Below are 15,167 nucleotides of genomic sequence, written 5' to 3'. Positions count from 1 at the left end.
AAATATCATTTACTAAACTTTATTTGTGTTAAATAACAGCGTCTTAGAATGCATAGCTGGCTTCAGCCACAGTACTTCCAAACTGCGCACCATTGAGTAAAAATAGAACTTGATGCTGTATTTATACCATAGTTTGATTTTTCTGAACAAGAACTAGCTTTGCGTATTTTTATCTTAATGTTTTGTTTACAAATGTGTCATGTATTATATCTAGGAAACATCTGGTTATAATTTTCTGGCTGCAAATTTTTAGGATTTTGACTTAAAATAATAAAGCCCCGCCTAATGTTACATGGAGCTTTAAGACTTACAAGTTGTTGTCATGTATTTCATATAATCCCCTCAACAATTTTAAGAAGCAGGGCAACTACAGGGCGCCTGGGTGGCTTGGTCAGTTGAGAGTCAGACTCTTGACTTTGGCTCAGGTCATGATCTCAGGGTCGTGAGATGGAGCCCCTTCTGGGCTCTGTGCTCAGTTGGGAGTCTGCTTGGGATTCTTTCCCTTTGCCGCCACCCCCACCCCGGCCCTGCCTCTGCCTTGCTTGCAGGCATGTGCACTCTCTCTCTCTCAAATAAATAAATCTTGAAGGGGAAAAAAAAAAAAAAAAGGAAGAAGTAGGGCAAGTAATTAGAGTCATTTTACATAAGGAGACAGAGGCTCTGAGATGTTAAGGGACTTGCCCAGGGCAGACTTGCTGAAACTCAGTCTTTCCAATAATACATACAGCACAGTACAGTCCTGGAGAAAAAGCTTTACAAATGGTATGTTTGTTTTGGTACATTCGTTCTTAAATGGTGTATGTCCGATTGCTTATAAATTGTTACCCCTGAAGATGGTGCAAATTTCTTGTTTTGAAAAGTTATGACCATTTTATTTCTGTTTTTAAAGATTTATTTATTTTAGAGAGAGAGTGTGTGTGAGCAGGGGAAGGGGCAGAGGGAAGAGGCAGAAAGAGAAGCAGACTCCCCACTGAGGGGTCCCCATACGGATTCCACACCCTGAGGATCATAACCTCAGTTGAAATGAAGAGCTGGATGCTTAACTAACTGAGCCCCCCAGATGCCCATATTTCTGTTTTTAAAATACACGTGGAGTCTGCTTGGGATTCCTTCCCACTTCTTCTTCCTCAACCTTTGCCCCTCTCCCTGCACATTCTCCCTCCCTACAATAAATAAATTTTTAGACTCTTTTAGACTCTTAAAAAAAAAAAGTACTTAGGATTATGCCAGGTTTTACTGTGTGTGTGTGTGTGTGCGCACGCGCACCAGTTTTTAACAAGAGCTCAATGTTAGTTGCAGTCATAATTAAAATTATTGCAAAGATAATATTTTATTTTGTGTGTATGTCATTTTTTTTCTAATCTATTCATTCATCTGTTAATGGACACTTGGGTTGCTTCCTGTCTTGGCTACTGTAAATAACACTGCAGTGAACATGGGCATACAGGTATCTTTTCTAGTTAGTGTTAAGATTATTTTTAAGTGTCTCAGAAGAAAATGTTAGATAAATAACCTCTTAGAACTAAGAAATGACCAATGGTGATAACTGAAAGAAATGTACCAAAGTTATAGCTGTTGGAATTATGACTTTTTTACTTCTTCACAGTAATTTTAATCATTATGTTATATACCTGAACCTGACAGAAAATGATACGTCAATTCTATATCAATAAAAAAAATCTTATTTCATTCAGAACAAAATTTGAAGCTTACTGTTTCATATTCACTTGAGAGAACATTCTAGTCTCCAGTAATATTACATTGAGTACAGTTAGGTCTCATTCATTCATCTTGTTCATTAAGAAAAAGTCAAAAGCATCAAGTAAATTCAGTTTCCACTTTTGTTAGGAAGCATCAAATTGTTCAGTAAAACTTATCTATTATCATAGGCTTTTCAGAATTAGTCGTAGGTCCAACAACAAATAGGTTATGCAAACCTAGACTAATTTCATGAGTAAACACTAAATATTCTCAGTTTTTCTTTTGTATTTATGAGACGTGATTTATTTTTATTTTTATTTTTTTATTTATTTGACAGAGAGAGAGATCATAGGTAGGCAGAGAGGCAGGCAGAGAGAGGAGGAAGCAAGCTCACTGCTGAGCAGAGAGCCCGATGCGGGACTCGATCCCAGGACCCTGAGATCATGAACTGAGCCGAAGGCAGAGGCTTAACCCACAAATCCACCCAGGCACCCCGAGACGTGATTTTTTGAAAAATTCCCTTTTAATAATATAAAGAAATGTACAATACTGAAATCTTTACAACTCTCACCAAATTGCAGGGAGGGGCTACCTGGTGCTCTTATCCTCATCTCTCTTAGCTTCTCAGCCAGGAAATCTATTTCATTTACATATCTCAATTACAGAGATTAATTCAATATTATCCTAATATATAAACAACGTCCAGGTTTAATGATAATCTATTAATCACAAATAATTAAAAAAAAAAAAGGCGTTTGGGAGTACCTCAGAACTCCCTCCAAATATTTTGATAATTCAGACTTTGACTCCGATCCCAATTCCTCATCATCCATTTCCTGTGTCAGTGTTCTTTGCACTGTAACTTGACAGTTCCTTCCACAAAAGGCAGTTATACTTTCCAAGTCCTTGTCTTTGGACTTGAATATGCAATTTCTTTGGTCAATAAAATGGATGCTGAAATGAGAGTGTGCCAATTCCAAGCTTAGGCCTTAAGATTAATTGTTGTTTCTGCTTATTCTCTCATGCCTTTGCTATTTGTGCTTTAAAAGTATGTCACCTGGCTAGCCATCTGGTTCATCGAGGATGAAAACCCTGTGAAAAAGACCTGCACCCAACCTATGACTTAGAGCCACCCGGCCAACATTATCAGAGCTACTCCACCCGGCCCTTAGGTATGTGAGAAATAAATCCTTATTGTTGCATGTCACTGATTTTTTGTGGCTTTTGATAACAGCAACAGCTGAGTGAGACAGGGGATAATTTTTTTGGATTCAGGGGATAGTTTTAACTTCAGTTATACATTCCATCATTTCTTTTTGCTCATTGTTCTTATCTGTTGTTTTGGGGATAAGAGGTTCCTTTTCCTGAAATGATTTAATTAAAGTAATGCTTTTACAATCTATCTGAACCTCAATGCTCTTATTACTGCTTACTTATTTGGCCAAAAAATAATCTTGTGGGGCACCCAGGTGGCTCAGTTGTTAGGCATCTGCCTTCGGCTCAGGTCCTGATCCCAGGGTCTTGGGATCCAGCCCCGCATCAGGCTCCTTTCTCCACAGGAAGCCGACTTTCCCTCTCCCACTCCCCTTGCTTGTGTTCCTGCTCTCATTATCTCTCTGTCAAATAAATGAATAAAATCTTTAAAAAAAATCTTGCATTATCGGAAAAGAAAGAAAAATTCTGGTCTTGGATAGGAATAAGAACTTGGAACCATTTGAGAGTTATAGTATTTAACTAAATTACTTCTGAACCATTTTTGGAAATAGTATAAGCTAAAATTCATGACTATTTTTGTTCTCACGACAATGAAATTTCTAGGACAGATACTAAATAAAGTTTCAGCTTGGGGAGACATATTTCCGGGGAATAATAACTTTTAGCTTCCAGCATTCTAAACTAAACACAATGTGTTTTGGGTTATTGCTCTTTCCCAGAAATGCATATACTCAATTTTAAGTATAAAGATATTAGACTAATATCTACCCGAGGCTAGACACGGCAAATGCTACAGAACTCCACATTGGTTCTATCATGGTTTCTGCACACCTGAGGCTAAAGGGCTAAATGAGATCTCGCAGCTAGAGCTTCTACTTTCAACACAGCGGTCACCAAGCTGAGGTACCTTCAAAGGACCTTGAGGGAGACAATGCACATCATGAAGCAGTGGCCGTATGGCTCTTCCCCAAGCCTGTGGTAGTGCTTGTTGGTTTTCAGGCAAAAGCAGGAGTCTCTAGTGTCTAGCCCAACACCCACATGTGAGGCCCAAGTAATGGTGGTGGTAGCGGCCACCATATTTGGCAGCTTTCCTGTTTTGGCAGAGACTGATTCTCCAGCCCGCAGTGAACAGCAGTTTCCTCACTAAAGCAGATACGCATTACAGCTATTCCTGAACACTGAGCCTGTGTCTACTTCTTCTTTAGTTTTCCTTAAAGATTTTATTGATTTACTTGAGAGAGAGAGCAAATGAGTGGGGGCCGTGGAGGGGGGAGGAGAAGCAGGCTTCCGGCTGAGCAGGAATCCCAATCCCAATTTGGGCTCAATCCCAAGGTTCTGGGATCATGACCTGAGCTGAAAGCAGACACTTAATGGACTGAGCCACGCAGGCGCCCCATGTGTCTACTTCTTCTAAGGTTTAGAGATTTGTATTTCACAATGTTTTTATGGACAAGGGAACTTTAATGTGTGCTATGTTCTCTAACAGAAAAAGATCTCAGGACAATTATTCAAACTACTCCAAACTGGCTAGAGTCACCACAACACAATGTTATGTAATCTTCAGGGCTGCTGGGAAAATGCATAACTCATAGAGAAGACAGTGTATCACAGGGTTTGCCTACTGGTCTTTTCTGTTTTCCACCTGACAAAATATAAGCATTATGCAAATATAATTCAATAAACTTACTATAGTATCTGAAAATGTCATATTACTTTTTCTTTTAAGATTTTATTTTTAAGTAATTTCTACCTCCATTGTGGGGTTTGAACTTACAAACTCTAGATCAAAAGTCACATTCTCCACTGACTGAGCCAGCCAGGCACCCCCTGAAAAGGTGATACCAATTTTATATTCAAATCCTGAAACCCTTTTCATCTATGGTAGAGAATCCTAATTGTCCACCAATAGTCATGCTCTCCTTTTTAAATTTTTTTTTTTAAGTTCTATTTTTGTAATCTCTGCTCAGTATGGGGCTCAAATTTACAACCCCAAGATCAAGAGTTGCATGCTGTTCTGACTGAGCCAGCCAGGTACCTCATGTTCTCCTGTGTTGCTGTTGTTATTGTTGTTTTAATTATATTTTTGTGAAAACACAATAGGAAATCTTAAATTTTTAGGTGTACAATCTCTCGTTAAAACAACAACAACATTTTTTTCATTCACTCCTTTTTGATAATAAAACTTCCCAGTTTTAGCCAATCACATTACTACCCAGGTGGATACTCTTTCCTAGACTCCTTGCAGCCTAGAGTGGCATGAGACTTTCTCTGGTCAAAAGGACGGAGTCAAAGTGATGTGTACAACTTCTGACCCAGCTACCCCATCCCCGTCCTTGCCCCCCCAATCCCTGCCCCATCCATTCCTCACCCTCTCTCCCTGGCTGGCTGGAACAGTGAGACCTGGAAAGCTTCTCTGTACCCAGGGATAGATGATAGACACACAGATGCCCCTTTTCTGCCTACCTCCATACTATTAAGTGACAAAGAGATAACTTAAGTTACCATATTTTGGGGTCTCCTTGTATAACAATTTAACTTAAAATCTAACCAATCCGTACCTTTAGGCTAGAAGTCTCTTCATTTCATACCTGAAAATAGCACATATACAGTCAGGAAGAAACTGCCTTGACAAACCCTTATCTTCTGGGAAGGCCAATGAGCAAAACATTAAAATCAAGAAATTTTTCCAGATTCATAGCAAAGTAAATTCTACCACTTCTCTATATTTAAACAATTGTTGTTTTTTATTCCCAAATTCTTGCTCACTGCATTTTAATACAATTCCTTTTTTTTTCAATTTTGTATCATTGGCTGTAAATAATCTTTTGCTTAGGGGCGGCGCTGGGTGGCTCAAGCTGTTAAGCATCTAACTCTTGGTTTCAGCTTTGGTCGTGGTTTCAGGGTCCTGTGGTTGAGCCCACCACTGAACTCTGATGCTCAGCATGGAGCCTGCTTGTCCCTTTCCCTTTGCTCCTCCCCTCACTTGTGTTCTCCCTCCCTCCTTCTCTCTCTCCCTCAAATATATAAATAAAATCTTTAAAAAAATAGCATTTTATATATTTGAAAACAGATATTGAATCACACTGTCTCCTTTCCCAAGGGAGGAACCCTGATGTTTTTAATCTACTTTTCTACTTGAACCCATCTCTCTTCCCTATCATAGTTAGTGGCTCAACTGGACTCTCATATGCTCTTGTTCCCCTCTGTATACCATAGAACTGAAAACTGCACTGGAATAACCAATGTTGAATATGGCCAAGGAAGACCACACTTCCTAGATATGGCTTTAAATGTTCTATTATTGCATTCTACTATCATGTTTTCTTCTATAATAGCAGTAAAATATGATCAGTCTTCCCCTGTGGTTTACTTCAAGTAGAAAGGAGAAACCCCACAGAAAGGATGGTAAGGGAAAGGAACATCTGGAAGATTTCCAGAACTATCAATAGAAATAGGAAAGACTAAAAAAGAGGAAAACATGCCACTGCTTTGTTTATTTTAAAAAGTGCTTAGGCTAGCCAAACAGTAAGATTCCACACAATCCATGGAAAAATGGCCTGGCCCAAAGCAAGAGGTAGAAGAATCAAGAGAAGAATCACAGTGAAGGCTTGCTGAGAGCATCTGGTGTTCCCAGTCTGAGAAAACAACCAGTTCTTGACCATTCAACTACTGACAAACTACATGACAAGGCGAATACATCCAAATTGCTTCTGGTATACAGTTTAAAATAAATTCACATATGATCTCTCTAAAAATGGAAATCTATTCATTTTCATTAATTGCTATAAATATAGCATTAATTTGTGATAAATTTTATTGGCTAGGGACATGAATAAATCACTAGTAGCAGAATGCATTCTAATAGTCAACAGCAAATAAATTTATGTTACTCCTGAAAACTTCTCATGATATTCAGAAAAGTAAATAAAAGCTCCCCAGTGAGACACAGAAAAACGCCATCCACAAATGTCTAGAGAGAAAACATGGGACTAAGGCTCCAGATCACAGCCCCAGGCTCTTCCCTTCACGCATGACCTAGGGCATATCCTTTGAGACTTCCATGGATGTTGATTTCTCCATCTATAGAAACAGTTTGGATTAGTGGTGAGGACAGTGTAATGAAAGTGAGCCAGATCTGAACTTTCCAGAGCACCAGACTCACCTCAGGAAAGAGATTCCTGAGCCCTGCTTTCAGATATTCTAATTTAAGTCCAGGAGGAGGCTCTGGAATCTGTGAATTTTTTTTTTTTTAAGTCTCCCAGGCGACTAAGATGATGTCCAGTTTTGAGAATTACTGCACCAACTGATTTATCAGATTTATACCACATGCATTTTAAAAAGATACGTGATATATTTCAAAAACATACAAAATGCTTTTTCTTTTACTAAAGAAGAAAAGCTGTAGAACAACCAATTATTATTATAGATTATAAATATTATAATATTATAATATTATAAATTATAGATTTCTAGTACTGCTTTTTTTTACTGGCAACTTTACATACAATGAAAAATATTTAATGTTTAAATTTCCTGAATTTCCTGGAATGAGAAGCAAATTACAAAGAAGATGGATAACCACTGTATGAAAGGCAAAGGTGTATGATTTCAGCACGAACACTTTGCTTTCTGAATCACAGCAACAGCACAGGCAGCTCCCAGACAGCTGAAGCCAGATCTTGACCAGAAGACATCTACCCAGTAAGAAACACAGATTACCCACAATCTCTCCCCGAAAGGCTTGATTCTTTCTGGTGACTTAGGAAGACCAGGAATCATGAAATGGAATACGAGCACTACTGAAAGCCTCTACTTGCCCAAAACAGAAGAATCAAAAGACAAAAAGCAAGGTCTCTCAAGTAACTGCTGTACCATTTTCAATCTATTTGAAGAGCTGGTTTAGATGAAGAAAATTCTGGAATGGGACCTCTAGGTCTGGCAGTATTAAGGCAACTGCCTACACCCTCAGACTTCTATTTTCCAAACCAATGGCTCATTTTCCTCCTTCTTTCAAAATCTGATTTGGAGTCCATATTCTTTATGCTACTCCTGTCCGTTGGATATGGATATAGAAGATTTCTTGTCTATTCATTCCCACTTCCAGGATCCCTTACTGAAACACTTTTTGCCTTCTTTTGACAAAGTGAACATGGGCATTTCTTATTGTAGAAATCCCAAATCCTGTGTGTGTTTTTTTAAAAGAGTCTTTAATTACACCAAATGTATTATGGATAGCTGAGATTTTTTTTTTTTTTTTAGTGTTATTATTTCTTCAATCTCGCCTACCCCTTATTTTGTGCTGATTCTTAGGAGAGGAGAGAAGATATAGCTAACCATACTGAATGACTACCTTTTTCAAAAGCACAGATGTTCTGGTGCGGGTGGAAAGGATAGGTAGCAAAGACCTCAAGATTTGGGGTTAGCATTTCATGGCCCACGATAGATAGAAAAAATTAACTATGGATTATTACTGATAAATATTTATTCCTTCCGACACATAGGCACTAGAAGACTTCTTCCACAAGGGTTTTCGTTTGCCTTCTCTTAGAATCCATGCCTGCTTGGATATTTTGCCCCATTGCACTGGCCAGGTCTGCTGTCAGGTGATCAGTTTATCAGAGTTGAACTGGGCCCCTCTCTGCATCTGTACACGGGGCCTTCCTTGCAGACTGCCAATGCCATTTCACTGCCAGAATAATTATCACCTGGTCTGATGATGACAGAACTCCATAAATGAGGGAACTACACAGTATACTTTTTAGTTTCTGGTTTTATGTCTTTAAAAAGTGAAGGAGTTTATTCTGTTATGTATTATAAAAAATTACATGACAAGTAAATAAAATTAATAAAATGATTCTTATTGGTTTTCAGGAGAGGTTGTGAAAGTACTAAGGATAAAGGACAAAAAACAAAAAATCATGTAAATCTGAAAGCAAGATTACACTAATTTACAAGTTATCCTCAGACTTACTAGTTCTGTAACAAAAATCAACATAATAATTTTGACTTTTTAAAAACTTGAAAGAAAAAGTGGTTAATTGAAGCTTCATGCTTCTTTTATATTAAATAGCTCATAAGCTGTTAAAAATATAACAATCTTTTAAAATGTAACTTTATCTTGGCAAGCAGCATATATGCAGTTCTTTATTCTGGCAAGTAAAAGACATGAGGTAAGAGTGACTGATTAGGTCTAGGCAACAAACTTCACAGTTATTCCAAGTATTGTAATCCACAGAATTTGGAGTCTCACTTCACTAAACCTGTACTAAAATTATTTGAGATGCTAAAATCTGTATATTTTCTATAAAGATTTCACATAAAAATGTCATTAGAAATCACAAAAGAAATCCACAGTCACAGACTTCCACTTTTTTTTTAGATATTTACATGTATTACATCCCTAAATACAATGTAATTTGTATATCTTTTTTTCCATGGCTCCAACTTTTTACATGCAGATATTCCCAAAATCTCTATCTGTAGAAGCCGAGACCCTTATCCTGAGTGTCTGTCTTATACCTCTGATTGCCAAGGGGACATCTCCATGAGATCAGCAAAGGTAACTTTAACTTGCTATGTCCAAGCTGAATTACATTATCTTTCTCTTAAACATGATCTCTTCGTTATTTCTTTTCTATAGTAATGGCCACATTGTTTATCCAGACACCCAAGGAGTCCTGCTAGATTCCTGCCTATACCACCTTACCCTATTCCTCCCTCCATATTTAGTGGTTACTAAGTATGCCAATCCTGTTTACTAAACATCTACTGAATAAAATGTCTTTCACTTACCCCCCATAATCACTGCTTTATTTCAGGCACCAATGAATTTTTATTACTACAACAGCTTTGTAACTAATTTCCTTTACTCTGTTTGCCCTCATTTCAATCCATCCTCCACAATGCCTAGAGTGACAAGACACTAACCCCCTCTGCATAAGTTTCTTCAATTGTTCATTGTCGGGATTTAGAAGAGCCTTTGTCACTGGTCAGTCATCTGCTTCCTTTCAAATCTAAGCCCTAAATGTCTTTTATAGTGAAATATCCTCTTTAGCAAATACTCTTCCTCTGCCTGGAAAGCCATTCATCAATCATTTATTAACAAAATATTTATTGCCAATTATGTGCTAGACACTATGCAAGTCTTTGAAGACACAGAGAGATGAAAGACGTGATCACAGGTTCAGCCAAGATCTCCTAGTGAAATTTCCATAATACTTCCCTTGTCTCACTTCCAGATAGGAGACATTTAAAACATCTGTGGAGACTCAAGAACTCCTAACTCTTCCTTTCAAACTGAGGTGAAGAAACACCTTTTCTAGGAACCCTCCTCTGCAGGTCCATTCTTCTCATCAGTGCAGCTGGGAACTTCATTTCCAGGGCACCCCTGGTAGCAAGAATGTATTTCTATAACACTTTCATATAGAGACATAACTTTCAGCTTGATTTCTTCCCACTAGTTTGTGAGCCTCCTGAGACCAAGGGATTTACTAAGTCCTAGAGTCTAGTACGATGTCTGACCAAGAGGCAGTTTCATTCAGCAAATCTCATTTCATGATCATGATATAAGTTGTGTGCTCAAAATGTATAACTTTCTCTATTTATGACGATTCTTCAAAGCTATAGCAGTTTTTAAGCCAAAAAATTTTAAACTTTATGTTTTTCTTATATTATAAAAAATTACATTTCAAGTTAATAAAATTAATAAAATGATTATTATTTGATTCTCGGGAGATATTGTGAAAGTACTGCCTGTCTTATCTTACTTTCTTATACTCATTTGCCACAAAAAGTTATGCATACACTCTTTATTAAGGCAAAATTTGTCTATATTAGTTTAAAACCTTTTTTCTATCTTTAAAAGGACATAATTGCTTAGGAGAATTTGGAATATACAGAAAGGCATTAAAATAATATGTTTTAAACTAATACATATTTTATACATTTACTTCCATAATTTTATATGCAACTCAATTTTTTTAGATTTATTATTTATTAGAGAGAGAGAGTGCATGCAAACATGCAAGCAGAGGTAGGGAAACTGCAAAGGAAGAGGGAGAGACAGAATCTGAAGCAGACTCCCCACTGAGCATGGAGACTGACATGGGGCTCAATCCCTGAGATATGACCTAAGCTGAAATCGAGAGACAGCTGCTTAACCACCTGAGCCATGCAAGAGACCCTACAACTCAATTTTTAAAATATAAAATAATAAGATATAACATGGTGTTTTCCTTCTTTCATCTAACATTGTATTAGTAAGTCTTTAATGTCATAGTTCTTTAAAAAAATGTATAAATATGTATATGTAATGGAATATTATTCAGCCATTAGAAAGGATGAAATCTTACTATTTGCAACAACATGGATGGAGCTAAACAGTTATTATGCTAAGTGAAATAAGTAAGTTGGAGAAAGACAAATACCATATGATTTCACTCATGTGTAATTTAAGAAACAAAAAAGAGAGAAATTTAAGGAAAAAAAAAAAGAGACAGAGAAGCAAACCAAGAAAGAGACTCTTAACTACAGAGAACAAACTGATGGTTACTACAGGGGAGGTAGGTGAGGGATGGGTGATATGGATAATGGGGATTCAGGAGTGCACTTGTGATGAGTAAAGGTATATGTAAGTGTTGAATCACTACATTGTACACCCAAAACTACCATTACATTGAGTGTTAACTAACTAGAATTTAAATGAAAACTTAAAAAATGAAAAGAAAAAAACATAAAACATTGTGTACATCTCTATCTCTATAAAATATATTCTTACGGGCGCCTGGGTGGTTCAGTGGGTTAAGCCACTGCCTTCAGGCCAGGTCATGATCTCGGGGTCCTGGGATGGAGCCCCGCATCTGGCTATCTGTTCAGTGGGGAGCCTGCTTCCCTCACTCTCTCTCTCTGCCTCTCTGCCTACTTGTGATCTCTACCTGTCAAATAAATAAATAAATGAAATCTTAAAAAAAAATATTCTTACAATGGAAACTATTGGCTCAGAAGCATAAACTTTTAAAGGTTTTGGATACACAAAAGCCAGTTTTCCAGAAAGTTTGTATACCTTCACATTTGCTTCTATACTAAATTCCAGAAGTCTATGGTGATCACTGGTTATTTTACATATTCACCTTCAGGCAGAAAGGGAATTCACGAGTTTTTTTTTTCTGGCAGTTTAAGGAAGAGCACTTAATGTGCAGTAATATTAATGCCTTATAACTAAAAGTAATATTAATGTATAAGTAATATGAATGCCGTATAACTATGTAGCAATATGGTCAACCTACCTAGTCTTACTTGGTTCTCACAATAACCTAGGAAGTAGGTCCCGTTATCTTTATTAAAGCTGGGAAACCACCCTGTAGTTAACACTGAACAGCCCATTTATTAAAATCATTCTCAGAATTCCCATTCAAATCCTCAAGAATTTTTTTTTAAAGATTTTATTTATTTATTTGACAGAGAGAGATATCACAAGTAGGCAGAGAGGCAGGCAGAGAGAGAGAGAGGAGGAAGCAGGCTCCCCACTGAGCAGAGAGCCCGATGCGGGACTCGATCCCAGGACCCTGAGATCATGACCTGAGCCGAAGGCAGCGGCTTAACCCACTGAGCCACCCAGGCGCCCCAAACCCTCAAGAATTTATTCCAGAGAAAGTAGCAGGCAAAAGAGTAGCTATTTCATCATCTGTTCTTTTTTTTTCCTAGCTAGTGTGCAATTTGACAGACAGCCCTTAATAAAAGGAGCTAACCTAGGTGTTTCAGCAACAAACTGCCTCATCTGGAAACTAATTCAAATGCACTGCCAACCTACAGAATTGTAAGGGGCCCTCGTACTTCACAGGCTGCTTCTGTAGCCGAGCCAGTCTTCTTTTTCAGAAGAGTATCAATATCATTGCATGACATGGTCATTCATGTATAATGGCTAGTCTTTTAACACAGTGTTGGGGGTAAGATGAGTGGAAGTAGTGGTAATCTTTGAGATGGGCACCCAGAATAGCACATTCATTTTTCTTCAGTTGGAAATGTCAAACTCTTACCTTAACTATTAATCCTTTTGAGTCAACCAACCATATCTTCTTCATGGCTTTCTCTTTTGGTAAACCTTCTTTTTGCATGGCCATTACAATCAGGTGTGCAATCCCTAAGGCAGCCTGAGAAGGACATTATGAAAACAAAACTTGGAAAAGTTGTTCCACAGAATAACTTACCAAGAGTTACATTTCCCTCCATTTTATCTTTGTTAATAAGAAAGAACAAAATGGTTCCACTGACTTAAACAGCTATAGTCCTTCATTTATACTGGGAGCAAAGTATTTTTGTCACATTTTGGAGTAAGCTAATGAACAATTTTTTACTCTTCTTATCACAACAGAACTACTATTATGTGATTTGCTCTTTAGCTACAGATAAACCAGTGATATCCTTGACTATCATTACTTTAATCCTGTTAATGCAATTAAGATTTGCTCTAACGAGAAAATATTGAGCTTAAAAGAATGGCCTGGTCAGCCTTGCTTATTGGACTGTATTGTTTATTGTTGGGCTCCAGCTCCTCTAATTGAATTTGAAGAATGAAGCCTGGTCATTTGGATGGGAACTTGACCAATTAGGCAACAGAATAAAACACATAAATTCTCTGTCCCCAAGCATTTATTTATTCTGTTAATTTGGACAAAGAAAGTACTGTTAAATCTCTTGCAAGATTAAAGGAATCAACTTCTTTGGTATTTGATAAATTTTGTGATAATCTGTGAACATCCAAAACCTTTTCAGGGACAAACAAGCACCAGTTTTGAATCATCCAACCATGAATACCTCTGCCCTGCTGAGTATCAAGAAGTGGCCTGTACTATTCATCAAAAACCCTTTGGAAATTCAAAGAATTTGAACTCAAATAAGTTGACTAAAAGTAAATACAGCATGTAACAGCCACACAAATAAAAAACTCAAAAACAAACAAACAACAAAAAAGCAAACAAAAAAAACCCTCGAATTTTAATAAGATGTAATTTAGCCTTGATTTTTATTTTGATGTGAAAATGAACTGTAATTTACGTTCTGAATACTTTGACATGTTTATATCTTGGCATTTAAGATTTAGCTTTGCGTATTTCATTTTAAGAACTAAATCAAAACCAACACAATATACACAATTTCTACCAGTATAATACATTTAATCATATTCAATTTAAAAATCTGAAGCTTCTTATATAACCACAAAAGTATTTCTACATTCATTACATTCTAGAATTCTAAACAGATTTGGGCAGCTTTCTCACAAGAAGCTCAAACTCAATTAACATTTTAATTTCTATTTTAGGGGGTAAATTATCACTGGAGTCTAGTTTTCTTCTTTCAAATGATTAACTCATAACAAAAGAGAACAAAAAACAGCCCACTTTTGCCTCCCTGCCATCTCCTTCCAGCAATTGTAAATGTTTTGCTTCTTTTGCATGGGAACAAGGCACAACAAGTCTCCAATTCAAATATTTTTTTTCTTAAAAATTTGTATGTAGTTATATATGTGCACACTGGCTTGTGAGTCAAATTAAGAAAACTCTCATAGGTGCCTCCGGAGGATACTAAAAGTGTCAGATATAATAGCTTAAATACTTCCAGGCTTTTTTTTTTTTTTTTAAGGTTTTATTTATTTATTTGACAGACAGAGATCATAAGTAGGCAGAGAGGCAGGCAGAGAGAGAGCGAGGGGGAAGCAGGCTCCCCACTGAGCAGAGAGCCCGATGCGGGACTTGATCCCAAGACCCTGAGATCATGACCTGAGCCAAAGGCAGAGGCTTAACCCACTGAATCACCCAGGTGTCCCTACTTACAGGCTTTTATACATAATCACAAAATGTAAACTTTTTGTTCCTGCAAAATGTGCAAAATAAAAGACCACGCCACCATCAAATGGTGGCGTGGTCTTTTGTTTTGATAATCTCTAGAAATTTAAGATTGTAGAAAGGATCACTATACTTCTATACTAAAGCCTCCTAAGACAATTGAATATGCCTCAATACTTAACTGGGGAATCTTTCAAAAAAAACTTATAGCTGGGGGCATCTGGGTAGCTCAGTGGGTTAAAGCCTCTGCTTTCAGCTCAGGTCATGATCCCAGGGTCCTGGGATCAAGCCCCGCATCAGGCTCTCTGCTCAGGAGGGAGCCTTCTTCCCCCTCTCTCTGCCTGCCTGTCTGCCTACTTGAGATCTCTGTCTGTCAAATAAATAAATAAAATCTTAAAACAAACAAACAAA

The 15,167-nt window shown here is 37.4% G+C and overlaps 1 protein-coding gene across 2 annotated transcripts in view; it reads right to left on the bottom strand.

Annotated features, from left to right (window-relative positions):
- Positions 1–15,167, bottom strand: part of ME1 (malic enzyme 1) — a 184,473-nt gene that overhangs the window by 19,357 nt on the left and 149,949 nt on the right. For both annotated transcript variants that reach the window (XM_044246382.1, XM_044246391.1), the window contains exon 9: positions 12,951–13,064. In XM_044246382.1, coding sequence (XP_044102317.1) covers positions 12,951–13,064 — 114 coding nt within the window. The remainder of the gene's footprint in view (positions 1–12,950; positions 13,065–15,167) is intronic.

The sequence above is a fragment of the Neovison vison genome, chromosome 1, assembly GCF_020171115.1.
Source record: "Neovison vison isolate M4711 chromosome 1, ASM_NN_V1, whole genome shotgun sequence".
Taxonomy (NCBI): Eukaryota; Metazoa; Chordata; class Mammalia; order Carnivora; family Mustelidae; genus Neogale; species Neogale vison.
Note: the sequence above shows the minus strand (reverse complement) of the source record. Positions and strands in the feature narration are given on the sequence as shown.